This window comes from Pundamilia nyererei, unplaced genomic scaffold, assembly GCF_000239375.1.
Source record: "Pundamilia nyererei isolate P.nyererei 1_Seehausen unplaced genomic scaffold, PunNye1.0 scaffold00056, whole genome shotgun sequence".
NCBI lineage: Eukaryota > Metazoa > Chordata > Actinopteri > Cichliformes > Cichlidae > Pundamilia > Pundamilia nyererei.
Window position 1 is genome coordinate 1,359,278 of NW_005187457.1, and position 17,496 is coordinate 1,376,773.

General features: G+C 40.4%; 1 protein-coding gene across 1 annotated transcript in view; it reads right to left on the reverse strand.

Annotated features, from left to right (window-relative positions):
• Window positions 1-10,664, reverse strand: part of polrmt (polymerase (RNA) mitochondrial (DNA directed)) — a 49,187-nt gene extending 38,523 nt beyond the window's left edge. Inside the window, exons 1-5 of the mRNA XM_005734029.1 lie at window positions 10,474-10,664; window positions 8,599-8,697; window positions 7,606-8,462; window positions 6,428-6,561; window positions 454-640 (exon numbers count right to left, since the gene is read on the reverse strand). Coding sequence (XP_005734086.1) covers window positions 454-640; window positions 6,428-6,561; window positions 7,606-8,462; window positions 8,599-8,697; window positions 10,474-10,615 — 1,419 coding nt within the window. The 5' untranslated portion in view covers window positions 10,616-10,664. The remainder of the gene's footprint in view (window positions 1-453; window positions 641-6,427; window positions 6,562-7,605; window positions 8,463-8,598; window positions 8,698-10,473) is intronic.
• Window positions 10,665-17,496: the final 6,832 nt, after the last annotated feature.

Consider the following 17,496-nt stretch of genomic DNA (forward strand, 5'->3'; position numbering starts at 1 on the left):
TGAAGGGTTGACAATCAAATCTTTCGTAGTCAAGCTGGAGCCTTGTGACAGCTTCCCCAGCTCTGACGGTTTGACTGGCGAAACATGCAAAACAGTGAGCCTTAAAAATAATTCCTGTGTCAAGTCACATTTAGTTTCTAAATAAATTCTTTACATAATGCTTTTAAAGATTTTTGTGAACGCCAACTAAAGTAAATGCTAATGGTTAATTAATACAAAGATGCAGATTCTGTCATCCGACCATGAAAAAATGCAGCGGTCACCATGATTTCCAACGATTTCAGTTTAAGATAATGTCAAGATCAAAGACCAGATGAACACGTGCATATGTGGATTAATTATTTAACTTCCACTATCTTGACATCAGCAGAAAAGATGGGCATCTAATTTTCCCATGTGCCAGTTTGTCAGTAAATAAGTTCGCTGATAACAAAAGACCTGACTCTGTAATACCTCTGAGTAGAAGTCTTGAACCAGCAATGAAGAACACTGGCTTGTGTGCATGTTGAGCCTGGGCTGATACTCTGGCTTTACGATGCGTATGGCTTTTAGCAGCATGTCCCTCTCATCTTGCCGGAAAACACATTGGTTGAACAGATCATCCACAGAGAGGCCATCCTCCTCCATCTGGCTCAGACACCTGGAAATGCAGAAACGTACAGTCTTTGTGCCACATGTATATTATCTCTTAAAACAGGGTTTTACTTATGTAATGTCAGTAGAAAGCTAAAGATACTAGTCAGTGGGACAAGCTGTGACAGTATAAAAAAAATGTAAAAAAGCCAGAATGCAATCATTTGCAATAAATTTAAACCCTGTTTTAATTTGAAAATACTACAAAGATAGTATGTACTACACAATATGTGTTAAAATGAGAAGATTTTTTTGAAGTGTGAAGAATATAAGCATATTTTAAATATGATGAAGCAAAAAAGTTATCACAGATGCCACAAAAGATTGAAAAGTTTTGCCATGCTTTAACAGCAGGTGGAAAATCTCGGGAAACGGGTGCAGTGATTTATCAAAATGTGCAAACATAGAAAAAAAATACAGCATATAAGCCAAAACAGAGTTTTTACAATTCTACTGAGCTTGAATGTTCTTCAGTATGACAAATTTTAACATTCCTCATTCTTTTCCCCCCAATTTCCCTCTTTAAAAAGGGCTTCTTCAGGTTGTTGTTTGTTTAAATGGGTCGACTCAGGTCCAGCGTCAGGTCTTTGCTGAATTTTGTTTCATGACTTTCTGATACTGCTCATCAGCTGTAATTAGGCTTTTTAACTGTTTAGTTTCCTCAATTTTTTAAGGACACACCATGCTGACATACAAGTGTTTGGTCAATAGCTCTTAACTCACCTCGTTGGTGCAAAAGTGCTATTTTACATCTACCAAACTGTGATGTCTTTGGCATTTTTCATAGATTCGACTAACAAAAAGGAAACATAATGTCTTTGTGACACGCTGATACAACAAAGTGGAAAAAAAGAAACTATGAAATTTAATTTAATTTAATTTAATTAGCAGAACTTCTGGCTCTGTGGAAGTAAAACATCAAGAAATGATGGGTAGCTCAAGACTTTGCACAGTACAGTATAGGCTTCTCCCATCCCGCAAAGAGTCATCACAGCGGGTAGCTCTGCATGTCAACTTTTACATCCAAGGCCCTTCCTGACGCAACACCAACAGGGATTTGTGTCTCTGGCTGGAATCACACCAATGACCTTTCACTTGCCAAATGAATGTGCTGGAAGCAAAGCATAGTACTGTATATTTAAAAAATGTTCCTCAAACTCGTCGCAGAAGGTATTAGCACCTCTTCATTCCATCAGATTAGCCAGGGAGCACTCACAAAGCTAGCTGGAATGCCACTAAGAGGACACAAGAGGTAGATTTTCATTTTCAAAGGAGATTATGGTTATTATGATGGATCAGACCACAGAGTATGATCACAAGTCGAGTTTATAACATCTGACCTGCCTGCTGATGTGGGAAGAGGATAACTTAATTATATAACTTCCTGGCTCCCTGATTAATAAAAAAACACAAACCTCTCTCTGGCATCATTGTATATGTTTCTTCTGCCCTGATCAAGAGTTGCAGAATATCAATTGAAGTATTTGCATTGACAAGCCTTCTGTCAGTCTCAAAAATATGACTTTAATCAAGAGGCAGATGGCCACTGATGACACCAGTGAAATGTTTATTTAAACAGAATCTCCTAGAGAGAGCGCAGACTCCATGACTGGACTACAGAATGCAGAAAACTCCAGTGTTGTTGGAATATAAATGAGAAGTGTAATGTAATGAGTAGTCCATAACTCAGTTTGATATACGATGCCTAAAAAGGTCTCTGAATTAATATTTTTTCCGTCTGCTGCAGCTTTATTCCTTTATGACTAGTGCGACTCAGGGGTTAAAAGGTCTGAGTACATTATTATGGATATGCAGTCCTATTAGATGTAATATTTAATTCAGAATCTGCATATGCAAACTATGAAATACATATTATAAAGTATTTTAAGCCTTGGATTCAGGAGAAACACAGCTACTATAAACTGTACAAATAAAAAACAAAATAACAGACTATCAGTCCTGTGCATGCAGCATCTTTGAGATACTATTAGCTAGACAAAAAGTGATAATATTATTAAAAAATAATGTACATATAAAATGTAGGTAGCATGTTTGGCACCAGTGCTCCTTTAAAGTTAACAACAGAACTACATGACAAAGCCAAGAGAGGAGTGAGGAAAACCCATTTATCTCTGACAACACGGATAACAGAGCTCTGCTTCACCCAGCACACCTTTTACTCAAGACAATTATAAATAACAGCACGTTAATTAGCAACTGGAGAAAACCCTGGCTCAGCAGTTTCCACCTATTGAGGCCCATCAGAAGTGCACTGTTCTGAAGTCACTGATTAACAAACAAAAGAGGGACTGTAATATTACTCAAAAGTTTGGGAATATTTTAAACGAGGCCAAAGAGGTAAGAAAAGAAAGAAAAAAAAAAGCATTTTCACTCATGCCTCAGAGTCTCTTGTGATGCAAGATGCAATTTTGTCCTGGGTAAATGAGAGAGCCCTGAACAAAGACAGGATTAGTCTGGGTGCTGGCAATGTGGTCCAAAGGAACAAAGAGGGCAGAGAGGTTGAAAGACAGAGCACAATCAGCCCTGTGACCGCTCGGCTGCACCTTAGGGAATATAGCGCTCTGGAGGATACAGGACTTATAAAGGCAAAATATAAAGGGATGAGAGTGTGTGTTTCAGAATGTTGCTGTGCATGTGAGAAAAAGAGAGAAGAAGCACACTGTTACACTGAGGGCAAGGATGCTGCAGGAGAGACTATGGGGATTTCAGTATTAGAAGAGTATAGCAGTTGGACTAATAAAAAAAGAAAAAAAGGGAGGGAGGGCATAGGGAAAACAGGGATTTAATGACAACAACAAAAAGTAGTGAAAGATAATGAATAAGGTAAGGGAAAGAAGAAGCTGCTTAGCCAGAGACAGAGCGGGAGGGCAGCACTGCTGAACAACAATGTCATATGAGCATCAGCTTACAGTGATCGATGGACCAACCAGATACCCACCGCCAACCCTAATGCCCTGCCACCTGTATCGCCACTGGAGCACACTGCCTAAGGTGATGTCCTCAGAGTCAAAGACTTAAGTGTCCGTGCTGTTCTGTACATGTTTTCAGCAAAAGCACGTGACATGACTAAGCAGATGAAATCTGGAAAAGTACTGATTACAGCCAGAAGTGACGTGAGGGTTGTCGGTCTTGTGTGCTGCTCAGTAACATTCAATATTCATTATTTACTGTTAGTTATGCTTATGTTGGTTGTTGCTGTGGTTTCCCTACTGTGTTGTTCTCTTTTTGCTTGTTCTTTTTTCCCAGCAGGTGATCAAGCAGATTTGTTTCTTTTCTCGCTGTTTTTCCTTCCCCGTTTTTCTTTCCCTCTCCTTTTCTTGAGCTTTTTCCCAACTGTACTTGTCTTTCCTATCCCCCGGTCCTGTCTGTTACCACTGTAATAACTTAAAGGTAAAAAAAATAAATAAATAATAAATATTAATTAAGTGGACCAGGATGACAAAGCCGTAATGATTCACCTGGGAAAATACTTTTCTGGGCATTTTTCTTGGCCTTTAGACAATAATTCTGATTGCTACAGTGCCGAACGAGACAGGCAAAAAAAAACAAAGTTTGCATGGTTGGAACAGAAACAGATGTTTATGACCTCAGAGAATTCTTAAAAGCCTTAAGAGGAAGTTTGAGCAGGACATTTTAAAAGTCAATCTTTTCTGTATAAAGAATGATACCTGTATTCATTTATCATCCATGTTTCTCAGCTGCTGTTAGAATAACTTCTGTAGTCAGACAGCATTCTCATCAAGGACGCAGCATTTATGTAGCTGTGTTCAAACAGGGGCTGCATATTATAAAAGAGAGATAATAAAAAAAACACAACCCCTGTGCTCTGTAGTTTTTCATCTGCTATAAGACTAATGTTAGGTTTATCAGAAAGGAAAAAAGAAAATTAAATATGAGCCCCGCCTCTGCCTCGGCAGCAGGCCAGCTGCCTGCATTTTCTCCTAGTTGCTATCAAACAGGCACCGGTGCTGTGACAACATACAGGCTTCTCCTGAAACTGTGAGCTTTGCTTAGCAAGTTTATATTTTCTGAGTCTCATGCAATTCAGAAATTAGAAACCACATTTTTATTTGAACATAACAAAGACATGCTGAAAGGTCGGAACTTGCTTATTCAAACATATACAGACATTTTGAATGGGATGCCAGCAGCATCTGTTAAAATATTTGGGATAAGAATGACAAAGGAAAAATTAAATAGGGGATTACTGCTTAAAAATTCTACAATTTATTAAATCTTGTGAAAACAAATGGTGCATTTATAATCTACCAGGTAAAATATTTTGGAATGATTCAAAGCAGCTAAAATTGACACAATTTAAAAGATAATATCTAACTTAAAAAAAAAATTCAATGGGCTCAGAAACACTTAAGTGAAAAAGGTTTTTAGCGGGATCCACAAATGTAGTTAAAACAGCTGACTTTTGGTCCAAACTTTTTTAAGATGAAGTGGAATAACTTCCTACAGTGTAATGAATCAAAATTATAAAATGTTATTTGAAATCATGGATTCCACTTTCTCTTTGCTACAAAGAGCAATACTCAGGTTGGTTATTAGCGTACCCTTCAAAAGCCACCTTTGATAATGTATAGAGGTGTGCAGTAGTGCATAAGGCACATCTGTGAAGGAGCGACATATGCTGACATCAAGAGGACATTTTAAAGAAAGGCTGGTTGCAGGCTAGTATCAATATATTCCACCAGGGCTCCGCAGTAAAAGACTCCGGGTGCTAAGCTGACCTCCCTGAAGTCCTCGTGTGACCTCCAATATTAGCATTTAGCTGCATAAAATTTTTAAAAGGCATGCATTTTTGAAAAAATACATTTTTTAGGGTTAGAGGTTTTAAATTATTTGCAAATAATTGCACATTGGTTTTATTTATATTTTAAATAGCATCCAAACCCAGCTTGTAGCGATCTGTCAGGATGACCCAGTTATTGCTGAGATGTCCTTGATTAATACATTTGCAAAATCCAAGAAGAAATTAACTACACTACAGTTATTATCTGTATGGTTCCGCTGCCTTGTAGAAATTTAATTAGTCCTCACCCAGTCTCATTAAGACTGTGTCAAAATGCTGCCACAACCAAAACAAATTCAAGCGACCTTGTGAGAGCAGCACTAATTAATAGAGAGATTTACAACTGACAAAAAGTTGAGGAAATAATAATAATGCCATGCTGGATTGCCATGGAAACCACAAAAGTGATTAGTGCAAGTAGAAGGAATACTGGTAGGTGTCAGCTTAATACAGTTTTATCACAAAAAAAGCATTCCTTAATTCTCCAGTGACACAAAAGACGACCAAACTGCAAAACAGACTTATAAAACAATAACAGACCACAATTCTTAGATGTGCATGGTATTAAAGAGCTCACCTTTGTAAAAACATATTAAGAGAATATAGGACATGCAGCTAGAAATCAAATTTTTTCAGCCCTGCAGGCTAAAGGAAAATGATTCCTTGAACACTACACGAAAAACATTCAATTGATGCTCTTAAAATGAGCAAGTATGTTACTATCACATCAGCAGAAACCTTAAGATAAATGCACTTTCACAGAAATTTCACCCAAAAGTAAAAAGCCTGAGCTGATTATGACCCCTGCTGGTAAATCTTGTTGTTGCTACGAGACCTCTATCCCACAGCAGCACAGTGTCAGCTCTCTTCTGAAATGTCACATATGCTGAAATACATGTGATGCAATGTGAAACACGTTGTTATAAACACACCTCTTTATGATCCCTGTGCGTGTGTATCTTTGCAACATACCTTGAAACAACCTTTGGGGAGCAGTTTGGGTTGCGACCCATACACTCCAAAGCAGCAAAGTAGGAACCACGATTTGGCTTCAGACCAGCCTCTTCTAAAAGAATAAACATGCGGCCAATCTGATTTAATGTACCCTACAAATGAAAGAGATATAAGGGAGAGCAGTGAGCCTAATTATCCTGAGTCCATGATACCAAGCAAACAAGTGAAAATTAAAGTCAACAGAATTAGTGACCAAAGATGAGGCTTAGTTTCGTTTCTTCGGATCATTATTAAAGGGCAGAGAGAATAAGAGCATGTTCAACTGCATGTTTGCCCACAGATATTTGAAAAGGGCCCTAAACAATTAAGTACCAGTGGGCCCATGTAGGGCTGTTCGATATAACGATATCGGATGACGATATAAAAACGTCTATGTTTCATTTTACGCTATCGTTTGTTTCGTGGTGTTGCAAAATAAACTGTTTACGGCAATATTTTTTCATCGTTTTGATGGTCACTGTAGTGGCTATATTAATTTCTTAAAGTTCTCTCTTTCTCTTATATTTTATATAACCACACTACGGACGGACAAGCGCCTGATTTTATGCCTTGTGGTTAGCAACAACGACGGTAACAGCGTCGCGTGTCCGCTTGTTTATGTTCCACATAAACCTTTCACAATAAAGCTCAAGATCCTGTTGAGACTTTTCAAAATAAACTGAATCACGTGAAAGAGCAGATTATTTACAGGTAAAAAAGAGCCGCCAGGTGCTAAAAAATAAACCTTAGACTCACAGGCTTTTCCCCGCAGCACGCCGTGTAACAAATACTCACAAAGAAAACGGCGGCCTTTACAACTTATGTCTAAAAATGTATAGTTTCATGCATCGGTTACAACACTCGACTCCAGCTACATGACGCGCAGCAGGAAACACTTCCCGCAAGACGAGCTGCCCGAGATTCACAGAATTTACAGAAAATGTTACATTTTTGTGATTTATATCGTTATCAGGACGATAGAGGTCTTATATCGGGATATGAGATTTTGGTCATATCGCACAGCCCTAGGTCCATGGATGTTTGTCACAGAACATATTTTGACGCATTACACTTAAAAAAAGCACAAGCAATAAAAGTCATGTCTGAATTTCCTTTAGCTGCTTTGCTCATCTCCTGAATTTTATTTCTGAACTCACCTTTTTGGCCCACACCCTCATCATGATGTTGTAAACGCCTGTGTTGAGATGTTTTCGTCGACTCATAACTCTGTGCTGACTGAGCAGGAAATTATGTGCCCGCTCGATGTCCCCGGCAAATATACAGGCCTCCAAGTATGAGCAGATGCTAAGACTGATGTCCTGACACGCATTTCCCACACTGCCCTCCTGCATGCGTTCTGGTTTACTTGATAATGTCCAATGGCTTACTTGTTGATTGAGTCTCTTCTCCAGCTCCTCCACCTCAGCCAACTCCTCGGCTGTGCCCTGAGGGTCAGTACCAGTCAGTTCAGTTCCCTTTTTTTCAAGAGCATGTGTTTTAGAGTCTTTTCGTTTCTTTTTAGATGCTTTTTGTGGCACGGTGGCTGCTCCTGCCATGGCAGTGGCAGCAGCTGCTGTAGCTGTCGAAGAAACTGCAGCTCGTATTTCATCTGACAGTTTTGAATGACCTCTGCTCTTTTTAACTCCAGTAGATATTGTTTTATGTGTTGTACCGGTGGACATCAAGCTGCTTTTGGTACCTTTAGATGATGATGTTTGTAGTTTCTCTTTGACACATATTTGCATTTTTTGCTGGAGGTGCTGCTGTTTTTTAAGTTTGTTCTTCTTCTCTTGTGTTAGTTTTTCTATCCAGCGGCGGGGCTGAGATTTAAAGGAGCCTTTATCGCCAGTCTGTCCAGATTTAGGAATATCAGTTTTCTCCTGGGGTGTGCTTCTGTGGCCCTTACCAGATGAAGTACCTCTTCCATGAGAAGGCGCTTTCATAAACTGCACCTTTGCATGTTGGACATCTAGAACGACGTCAGATTGTAGTTGCTGGATTCTGGCCTCAAGCACTGAGAGGGAACATTACAAAAATGTTACTAAAGGAGTAATACGGAAAGCACCACAGTCTACATTAGCCTGTAAAATACTATAATAACATATCACAAACAACACAAAGATCTAGAACTGCCATCTGCAGTCACATACCGTCTAACAGCTGAAACTGTCTCAGTGCGCGTTTCTTTGCTTCATCGGTCTTTGGAATTCTAGATGAAACATTTATGTTTTGAAGCTGCAAAGATGTTCCTATAAAACAAACAAACAAATGATGAGATATTATTTTGGATCTTAGGCCTGGCTTTTCACTTTTGAAGGCATTTTGTTTATTGTTTAAAGATACAGACAACTACAATGCAAACATTTAGGTTACTTGTGTAACCCTGGTTCTCAGAGCAGCATCAGTGAGATGTCTAACTATGGAATGTGCCTTCCTGCGTATTCCTCAGAAGCATTTATCTCACATCTCACCCCTGCCCACCCACCTCACTAATCTGAGCCATGGTCTGAATAACCGCCATCACTTAGGCCACTCACACACGGACTCAATTCAATTTAGGCTACACTGGAAACATCAAGCCTGTAAAACCGGAAAGATGTGAGAGGTGAAGACCAGCTTGCTGCTGCTCATATGTTCTGAATTGACACCTCTCTGAAAAGGGCCCCAAACGCTGAAAGTTGAAACCCCTCATCATCAGTGGCACGCCATTGGAGAGAGTGGACAGTTTCCGATACCTGGGTGTCCACATCACTCAGGACCTGTCATGGTTCTACAGGTTGTCCCTCCATCGCTTGTGTCCAGATCACACGCTGCACTGCCGTGCTACGCCGTCTTTTTCGCTGACATTTGTGTTTGCGCGTGCGCAGTGTGGCAAACTGCGGTGACACCCTCACGACCAAGCGATTGATGATCGGGAGCTGGTCGTGAGGTGTCAATCGCTTCTCGTTACCCCACGTATACTACACGATGCACGACGCACGATGAAGGCCAAAATCGGGCCGATCGCCAAAACGATCGCACGACTTAAAAATCGGCTCAAAATGGGCCAAAAATCGCACAGTGTGAGCCCAGCATTAGTCAGAGGTCTCTTTACTACAGTTCGGAGTCGCGGACCTTCAGTAATAGTAATAAATCACACAGCAATAGTACATTCACGTTGTTGTAAAAAGCATGAAAATATTGTAGCGGGTCAGGGCTGTTCGGGGTTCTGCTTGTACAGTTATGTTTTGTGTATGTTGCCATGGTGACGGGTGACGCCCTCTCGCTGCGACGGTGTGTCCTTCCGGGGTCAGAGGGCGCCCTATGTGTGTTGTGGTTGCCGCGCTGAGCAGTTAGCTAGTGGCAGTGTGTTCTTCTGCAAATGTAATAAACGCCTGTGCTCCCTGGCTAGCTCATGGGAAGCAAGACCAAACAATACCTCCGTCTCCTCCTTGTCTGAACTCGCCACAATATATTAAGTAATCCAAAGTATTCAGAATACGTTACTGTCATTGAGTAACGTAACGGAATAGGTTACAGAATACATTTTGGGGCATGTATTCTGTATTCTGTAATGGAATACATTTTAAAAGTAACCTTCCCAACACTGATCATGAGCAAGTGTGAGCACCTCTATGAAAACAGAGGTTTTGGCTGTCAGGTGTAGAGGTTCTACAAGCTGCTTTTGTCATGTGTTGCGCCTCATTTCAACTTTCATTTACCTCATTTTAAAACCTGGTACGGATCAAATGCTTGATAATTATATCCTGATATGTGAAACCTTAAAATTTAGTTTACTTTAGTTTTACCATTACTGCACAGAGGAGTAGGTTCAACGTTTTCCTCAAGGACGAGGAGAGCAAAGCACCGCCAAGCTTCCGACTGAGCCCACGCATCACCAGCAATATCTGAATTACTAACACGAAATCCGACAGGGAATCCCTGCGTTCAGTCAGCACACAAAGGCAATGATATACAACAAAGAGTCCCAAAAGAAAGTCGCCAAATGTGCCCCTCACATTGCAGTTACACTGTTGTTTTCTCACCTGATATCCATCTAACTGTGCCACCTCTCACCGACGCACACAGCTGACAGCAGTCCGCAAAAGACACGCGGACAGCGCATTTTTCAATTACGCTCCGACGACTCAGAAGTTTGGCAAAGGCACAAACTCTAAGAAGAGACATGTTGACATGTAATAACCGCGTTACTTCAGAACACTAGGCAGCCATCTTAAATGAGACCAAGCTAATCGCAAGGAGCGATATTCGATGTTAAAGGCTCGATGAGTCGAGTACAGACTAATCGAGTTAAGCGTTGCTGTTTAACGTATTTGAATGACCAACACTAATTAGACAACAACAACTTCTTCCCAAGTGATGTGTATTCATTTATTTCTCCCTTGAATATTTTAGAATTTTAAAATTTTATTCAAATTTATACTTTTTTCTTTCTGTTTAACGATTAATAGATGGACTTTTCATAGTGCTAGCCGGTTGAGTTCTGATATCATGACTCTTTTGACTGTCAAACAGTGGAGCAAAGAGGCCCATACAAAGATAAATGTACACTGCCTACAGTCAACATAAAGGAGTGACTTTTCTGGCATGTTGGTATACATGTACAAGATAGCAGCAAGGTCAGGCCGTAGAACTTTACTTTTGGACTGTGCATCTCAAACCACTGGCTTGTATATAAGAGAGACTGTTCGCTATTGAACAAGAAATATCTTAAAAGCTTTTGGCTGCAGTTGTCCATAATCTAAAGCAAGTCAAGATCCCAGCATCTAGCTGACCGACCATCCTCCTCCTCTCAAACACATGTTGCTCCGGGAGGACACTTCGGTACTTCCCGAGAACCTCACAACCACTACCAGATGTGTGTTGGGAGAGATTCAATGGGATGGTGCTACCTCTGTGTGTGTTAATGTGGAAATCCCAGAAATACAGTATGTCGGCTTGCATGAACACCAGCAGTGCTTTGCCAAAGACCTTCAGAAATATAGGAAATCCAACTCCCAAAAACCTGCCTTTGCAAGTGGTTCTGTTACACTAACACACATTTGAGGAAGGTCTATGACTTTTGCTGAGAAATTTTAAGAGAGTCCAAAATTTTCGTTCGATTTTCACTAATTTGGTTATGTAAGTTTTACCATCAGAGAAAATGTTTAAAAAATGTCATTTATATGACACTAAAAAAATTTAACTACTTAATTTTCTGTGTTTTCAGCAGCATCGGTGAAATATTTATCTGCTGCACAGTGTGGTGTACTAAAAGATGAATTATGTTTGGCCTGTAGGTGGCAGTCTCACCACAGCCATTCAAGATGGGACCTGAAGTCAAATTGGTGGCAAAGGTGAAAATGACTGTCTTACACGATTATTGAGTAATAAGCAGTAATGTGGCCGAATTCTCTATGTACTAGTTATATATACTAAAATCTGCTTGGATTTCTTGGATTTTCATTATTGTAGTATCAGTCATCTGTGTGCAGATCTAAATACTGAATATTAAGCGGGTAATGTAACAAATTTGCACAAGATCTTTTATTGTGTAAATGTTAATTAAAATGCACATTTGGTTTAACGTTCTCTTTAAGGAACTTAAAGCTTCTACACTGAATGCCATCAAACTCAGCCAGGTGAGTATGACTTTTAAAGTACAGTAGTACAGTATTTACACTCCTGCAGTTATTCTGGCAGTTACTTGATCTAAACTTCCAGGAAATATTGCATTCTATCTTACCTTTATTGCCAGTGAAGTAATCTGAGGCTCGTAGTGAAACACGTAACATGCTCTCCTGCTGTCTAAGCCCAGAGTACTCGTTATGGCCTGTTGGAAATTATTGTCTTCTTTTTCTAGACAGCTTTTGAAGTTCAACTTTCATATATTTTAAATTAAGTGTGACACAACTTCAAATTGAAAGTAAAATTGAATTTATTTCATTCACATCCTGTATACTTTCTGACCCCCAGCAGTGTCAGCCTCCCCTTGTCATGCGTCCATAAAGCATTCTTAAACACTTTAGCAGCTCTTTGTGTCTCGGCAGGCTGCAGGTTAACACAAGCACTACTTGACAGAGAGAAAGAGAGAAGGGAGGGGGGCCAAAGAGGGAAATGAGGTCCGGGCAGTACATCTTTTCTCAGTGTAGGCAGCGGCTGAGAGCACAGCGGTGGGTGTCTGCTACTGAGCTGTAGGTGAGGATCAGGAGGTGTTTGTTGCAACGGTTCACGAGCAGGGCCCCTTGACAGCCTCGTTTGATGTGGTTTGGCCCCTGTCGGCGGCTGGCTCTTTGCACTGGTGTGACAGTCATTGCCGGGTGAGTGACTGTCAATGCCCCGACCGACAAAAGAGGAGAAGACAGGCATTCATGGGGCCTGATAATGGCCAGGCCAGGACAAGGCTGCCATTCTCATACACTTTGATCATGTGGATTCTTTTGCACACCTTTGTAGGGGCTCCCTATTTGTTTAACACATTGAAGACGGCGGTTTTTGAAACTGCTTCACCTGGTTAGGGAAACTTGATGGAGAGATGCGTGTATTGCTAAATGCCTTTGGCATGTGTTTGTGTGTGCTTGTTAACCTCTCCTTGGTGTGCACTCTACATTACTTACATTGTAATAATGTGGTAGCTTGTGTGTGGAAAGCAGGCTTCTTCACCCAGCTTCTCTATAGAACCTCCATACATGAACCTCGGAATTCATTTTTTAAAATATATATTCTACTCCAAGACCATACATTACAAAAACTGCTCATCCCATATCCATTAATGTCCATTAGAGGGAGACTGACCTCAGAAGAATCTTGTGGTCTTATTTAAGGGCCTTTAATGGACTGATGTACTCACACTACTCTTACAGATTTTCCACACTCGTCCATCTTAAGATCGACTGAGATGTGAAGACGTTAAAATGTCCTGTCACGTTTCGTGCCACGCATTTACATGTTTATCTTTTTGGAATAATTTAGGAGAACCATGGTGTTGGGCCAATCTCCATATCAAGATTTTATTTCATCTGTGTCTTTTTTTACATGCCTCTGATAGATCAGATTATCTGTCTACAGAGGTTTAATCATTCCTAACAACAACTTGTGAAGAACTGTGAGTCTGCATCTCTCAGAACTTTTGACACCATCAGATATACAATCCAGTTATCATAACATTGCTGACAATAGACAGTAGTCACGAAGCAGGACATGCAAATGTCCTCAGTGGACAGCATCCGTACATTTGTCAGCCAGCTACATCTCACAGATAGCGAGCACACCTGTGCTAGCTCTAGAACAACAACTCTTGGACGCTCTGAAATGATAAGCAATTACTGCCACTGAGTGACGTGTATGATACAACTTCCTTAGGTGAGTGTTTTAATATTTTATGCTTTGGAATAAGAGGAAGCAAGGTATTTTATCTGTGACGATTCTTATCTAAAACAACGATAACAAACACACCAAAGTTTTAAACTAGCACAATGTGAGGCTGCTTAAAAGCACTATTTCAAGGGTAAGTAGCTACAGGAGAAAGAGCGAGACAAGGATTTAGCAGGAAGGCAAAACAATTAATAATAGGGAGCTATTACTGAGGGTTTGTCAGTTCTAGGAAGGGGGTCATATTTCAGACCCTTTTGAAGACTTTGATGGTACAAAACAGGCCTCATTATAGAGATATTATCTCTATTCATACACTTACAGAGCCGCTTGGATCCCTGCTGGGAGAGATTAGGTTCCTCTACTTGGGAACATCCTCCATGGGTGCCGGCTCTCACTGTTTTCAGTTCATGGCACACCCACGCTGCATGGCTCAACTCCGTTAAGGGGGAAACTAATCCAGGATCTTTTTAGCCATTACTCTTTAGATGACATTGCTAGTCTTACGGTTGGTCTTTATACCATGTTTTTTTGAAAAAATAAAAATAAAAAAACAACCTCAAGCACTATTAGATGGAATACGTTGACATTTTGTGCAGAGATACATGGTCCCCAGGGGGCACATCTCACTGACTTTCTCAGTCACCTGATATTTCCCCTTTCCAGGCATGGCATTTGTGGTGTTCTCAACCACTACCGGATGGATTGCCATCATATTCTGCTCAGATATTCTTGCCCACACACATTAGTATGAATTGAGATCAATTCTTTAACCTTTCTGCTACTGCCATCATTAAAATTGTAATTTTTTCCACTGATTCTTAAATGTCTAATTAATGGTATTCCTTTATGCAGGGTCTGTATTTGGAAATGATAGCATGCTCGTGCAGTGATGCTTAGAGCAAAGGTCTAAGAACTACTACTATAGCCTCAAAAAGCCATTAGCACCAGTCCCGCATTTTTTCAAAGCTCCACTTGTGTTCGTTTCTGCTCTATAAAATTAGAAATTATGCAGCACTACATGCCGACTGGATTACAAATTGAAAACATAAACTAGACTGAACAAAACTAGCTTAAATGGAAATTTAATCAATTCTTATCTGTTATAATTGTGAATCACAAATTGCTGTAGTTTTTGACATCAAACATTCACACTATAAAACATCAAGACATTGCATGCTAAGATATTAAAACAAAGAGACACGTTATGCTTGTGTGTGTGCTCTGGCACTGAGCTCAGACTCCAAAAATGTACTTCTAAGACGCCACAAAGCAATCTGCTGCCACATCTGATTTTCACATGACGACTGAGCTTTGTTGTTGACCTCAGGAGGCGCTCAGATTTTTGACAAGTTCTGCTCTACATTGGAATGATTGTATGATTTTAATTACAGGAAATTTCAGAATAGGAAGGACAACTGGGACTTCCTTGGGACTCTTTTTGCCCATTTTGCTGTCCATGGCTTTATGTCTTTGTATTGTTGTGTTTTGGCAGTGACACAAACATAATTATTTGTATTTAATTATTCTTTACTTTAAGTGGGCTTCTCTTCTTGACTAAAATACTTTTTAAAAAATTGTATTGCACATTTTGGGAGTGTCTGACGTTGTTTTGAGCATCATTAGTGAAATATTGTAAAAGTACATGTTGAGGCCAATGAAGAGCTTAGAGTAAATAACATGTGCAGCAACCTGGGAGCTTCCTTTGTCCAAGAATAGTAAGCAGAGGGAATTCAGCAAAGGGAAAAAAGGGGGCTTTTGTTCATGATGAAGCAAAGACCTTACGTCAATTTCATAACAAAGACCTTCTTCCGACCGGGCAAAGACAGAATGTTAGGTTGACTGGTGATTCTAGATTGTCTGTAGGTGTGAATGGGAGAGTGACTGGTTTTAGCCTTGTGATAGACCTCTTCAGGATGTGCCCTGGCTCTCTCCATATGGCAGCTGGGATAGGCTCTAGCCCAATCACGACCCTGAATTGGATAAGCGGACAAAAATAGATGGAGAGATGTTTCTCTTCGTCTGCATGTTCCTCTTACTATTTTAAGTGATGCTGATAAGCTCGTTTAAAGCTCCTTTAAATTCTGATAAGCTGAAGAGAAATGGAAGCAACGTTTTTAGATTTATGCTGAAACTAGTCTTTACATGGAGACTGGCAGGCACCAAGTTCAAGATCACAATGGCATCTATAGGAATGGTTTGAGCGATCTGGGATTAAAAGTTGAGCGTAATTAGTATGTGACAGAACGCTACAACAAAGGTGGACATCCAGGCAATGATATACCTGCTGCTCGGTCTGTGGCTTCTTGTCAGACTGGGGGACCACAACATTGTTTTTTGTAGACATTTCCCTCATTACTGGGTTTCAAAAATGTCGGTTTACTATTTTAGTACCTGGTCAGTACCAGGTACTATGACCTAATATGAAATCCTGAAAGCTGGGGCAAACTGTGGCCATGCAAAAAGGGCTCAAGTCTCTAGCGGCAGTCAAAAAGCCCACAGAGTGTGAAGTGACTGTCCCACTTGTGAACGTGAAGCCCTCGGAAACACCTCCAGCACTGGACAAGTGTGGCCTCAGGTCAGGGTGCTAATTGAAACGAGGACCCAAATAAAGAAAAGGAGATGAGTGGCAAAGCTAATTGGTAATTTTTTTCATCTTGTGTTCTACGCTCTTACGCATACTTTTGAATCGCATTAGTTGTTCCTGGCTGCTGGCTCTATGTTATATTCACCATAAAGATTAAAGAAAAGAAGAAAGGAAGTGAATCTTTTTACCAAAATGACAAAAATTTCCATAAATTTCAAAACTATTCAAGAGGTTTTTCTTAGTTTTCTTTATATTGTTAAAAATTGTAATAAAATAACGCATTGACTGTGCTCGTTTACCTTGATCTAATCAGGCTTATTACACAGCCTCTAAAAGCAGACAAGTGTGTGAACTCACAAAAAAAAGGTGTTCTTCATTTCCATCCTGCTCTGCCAAATTAAATGGTAAAGATCAGAGACGCCGTTCCATTGAAATATTAACAAAGGTGATCAGAAAGACTCTCAGACTTCATCTGGACTAGGTCTACCAACACTCACAACCTGCTCTGTGTTTCTGACTGCTTGATGATTCAAACCAGCAACCATTAAAAAAGGGGGGGAAGGCTCCCTTAATTTGCCCCATGTGCAGAGTGAAAGTGTCAAAAAAGGTTTAACTGGACAGCGATCGAGCTGATTTGACTGTGTTACAAAGTCTCACCGTTCACATCTTGAAAGACAGTTTGAACCTCTCCAGGTGTCTGTAACCACAAAAAGCAGAAAAAATCCTCAAGTTTAAAGGCAAACTACCTATTTCTCACAGAGCAAAGTTTTCTGTAAGAGATTAAAATGAGGATGGTGTTTGATGTAAGGCTTCTCATTTGTTTGAAATGGTTATGAATGAGTGCAGTGGCCCCATCCCCCCACCCTTCTCCTGGCCCTGCCCAGGATAAAATGCAGGACAACTGAGCCGCTGCCTTCACAGAAGAGAGGACTGACTGACTGCACACAGCAGAGCGTGGCTTCGCTTGCCTCACTGCTTCGCTGCCCTGTGCTCGCAGACTCTGACACACACAGACACACTCTCGCTGCCTCTCTCTGTCACAAACACCTCCCATACTCACTCCCTCTCTTTCTCACTCACTCTTTCTCTCTCAGTATCACATACACACACG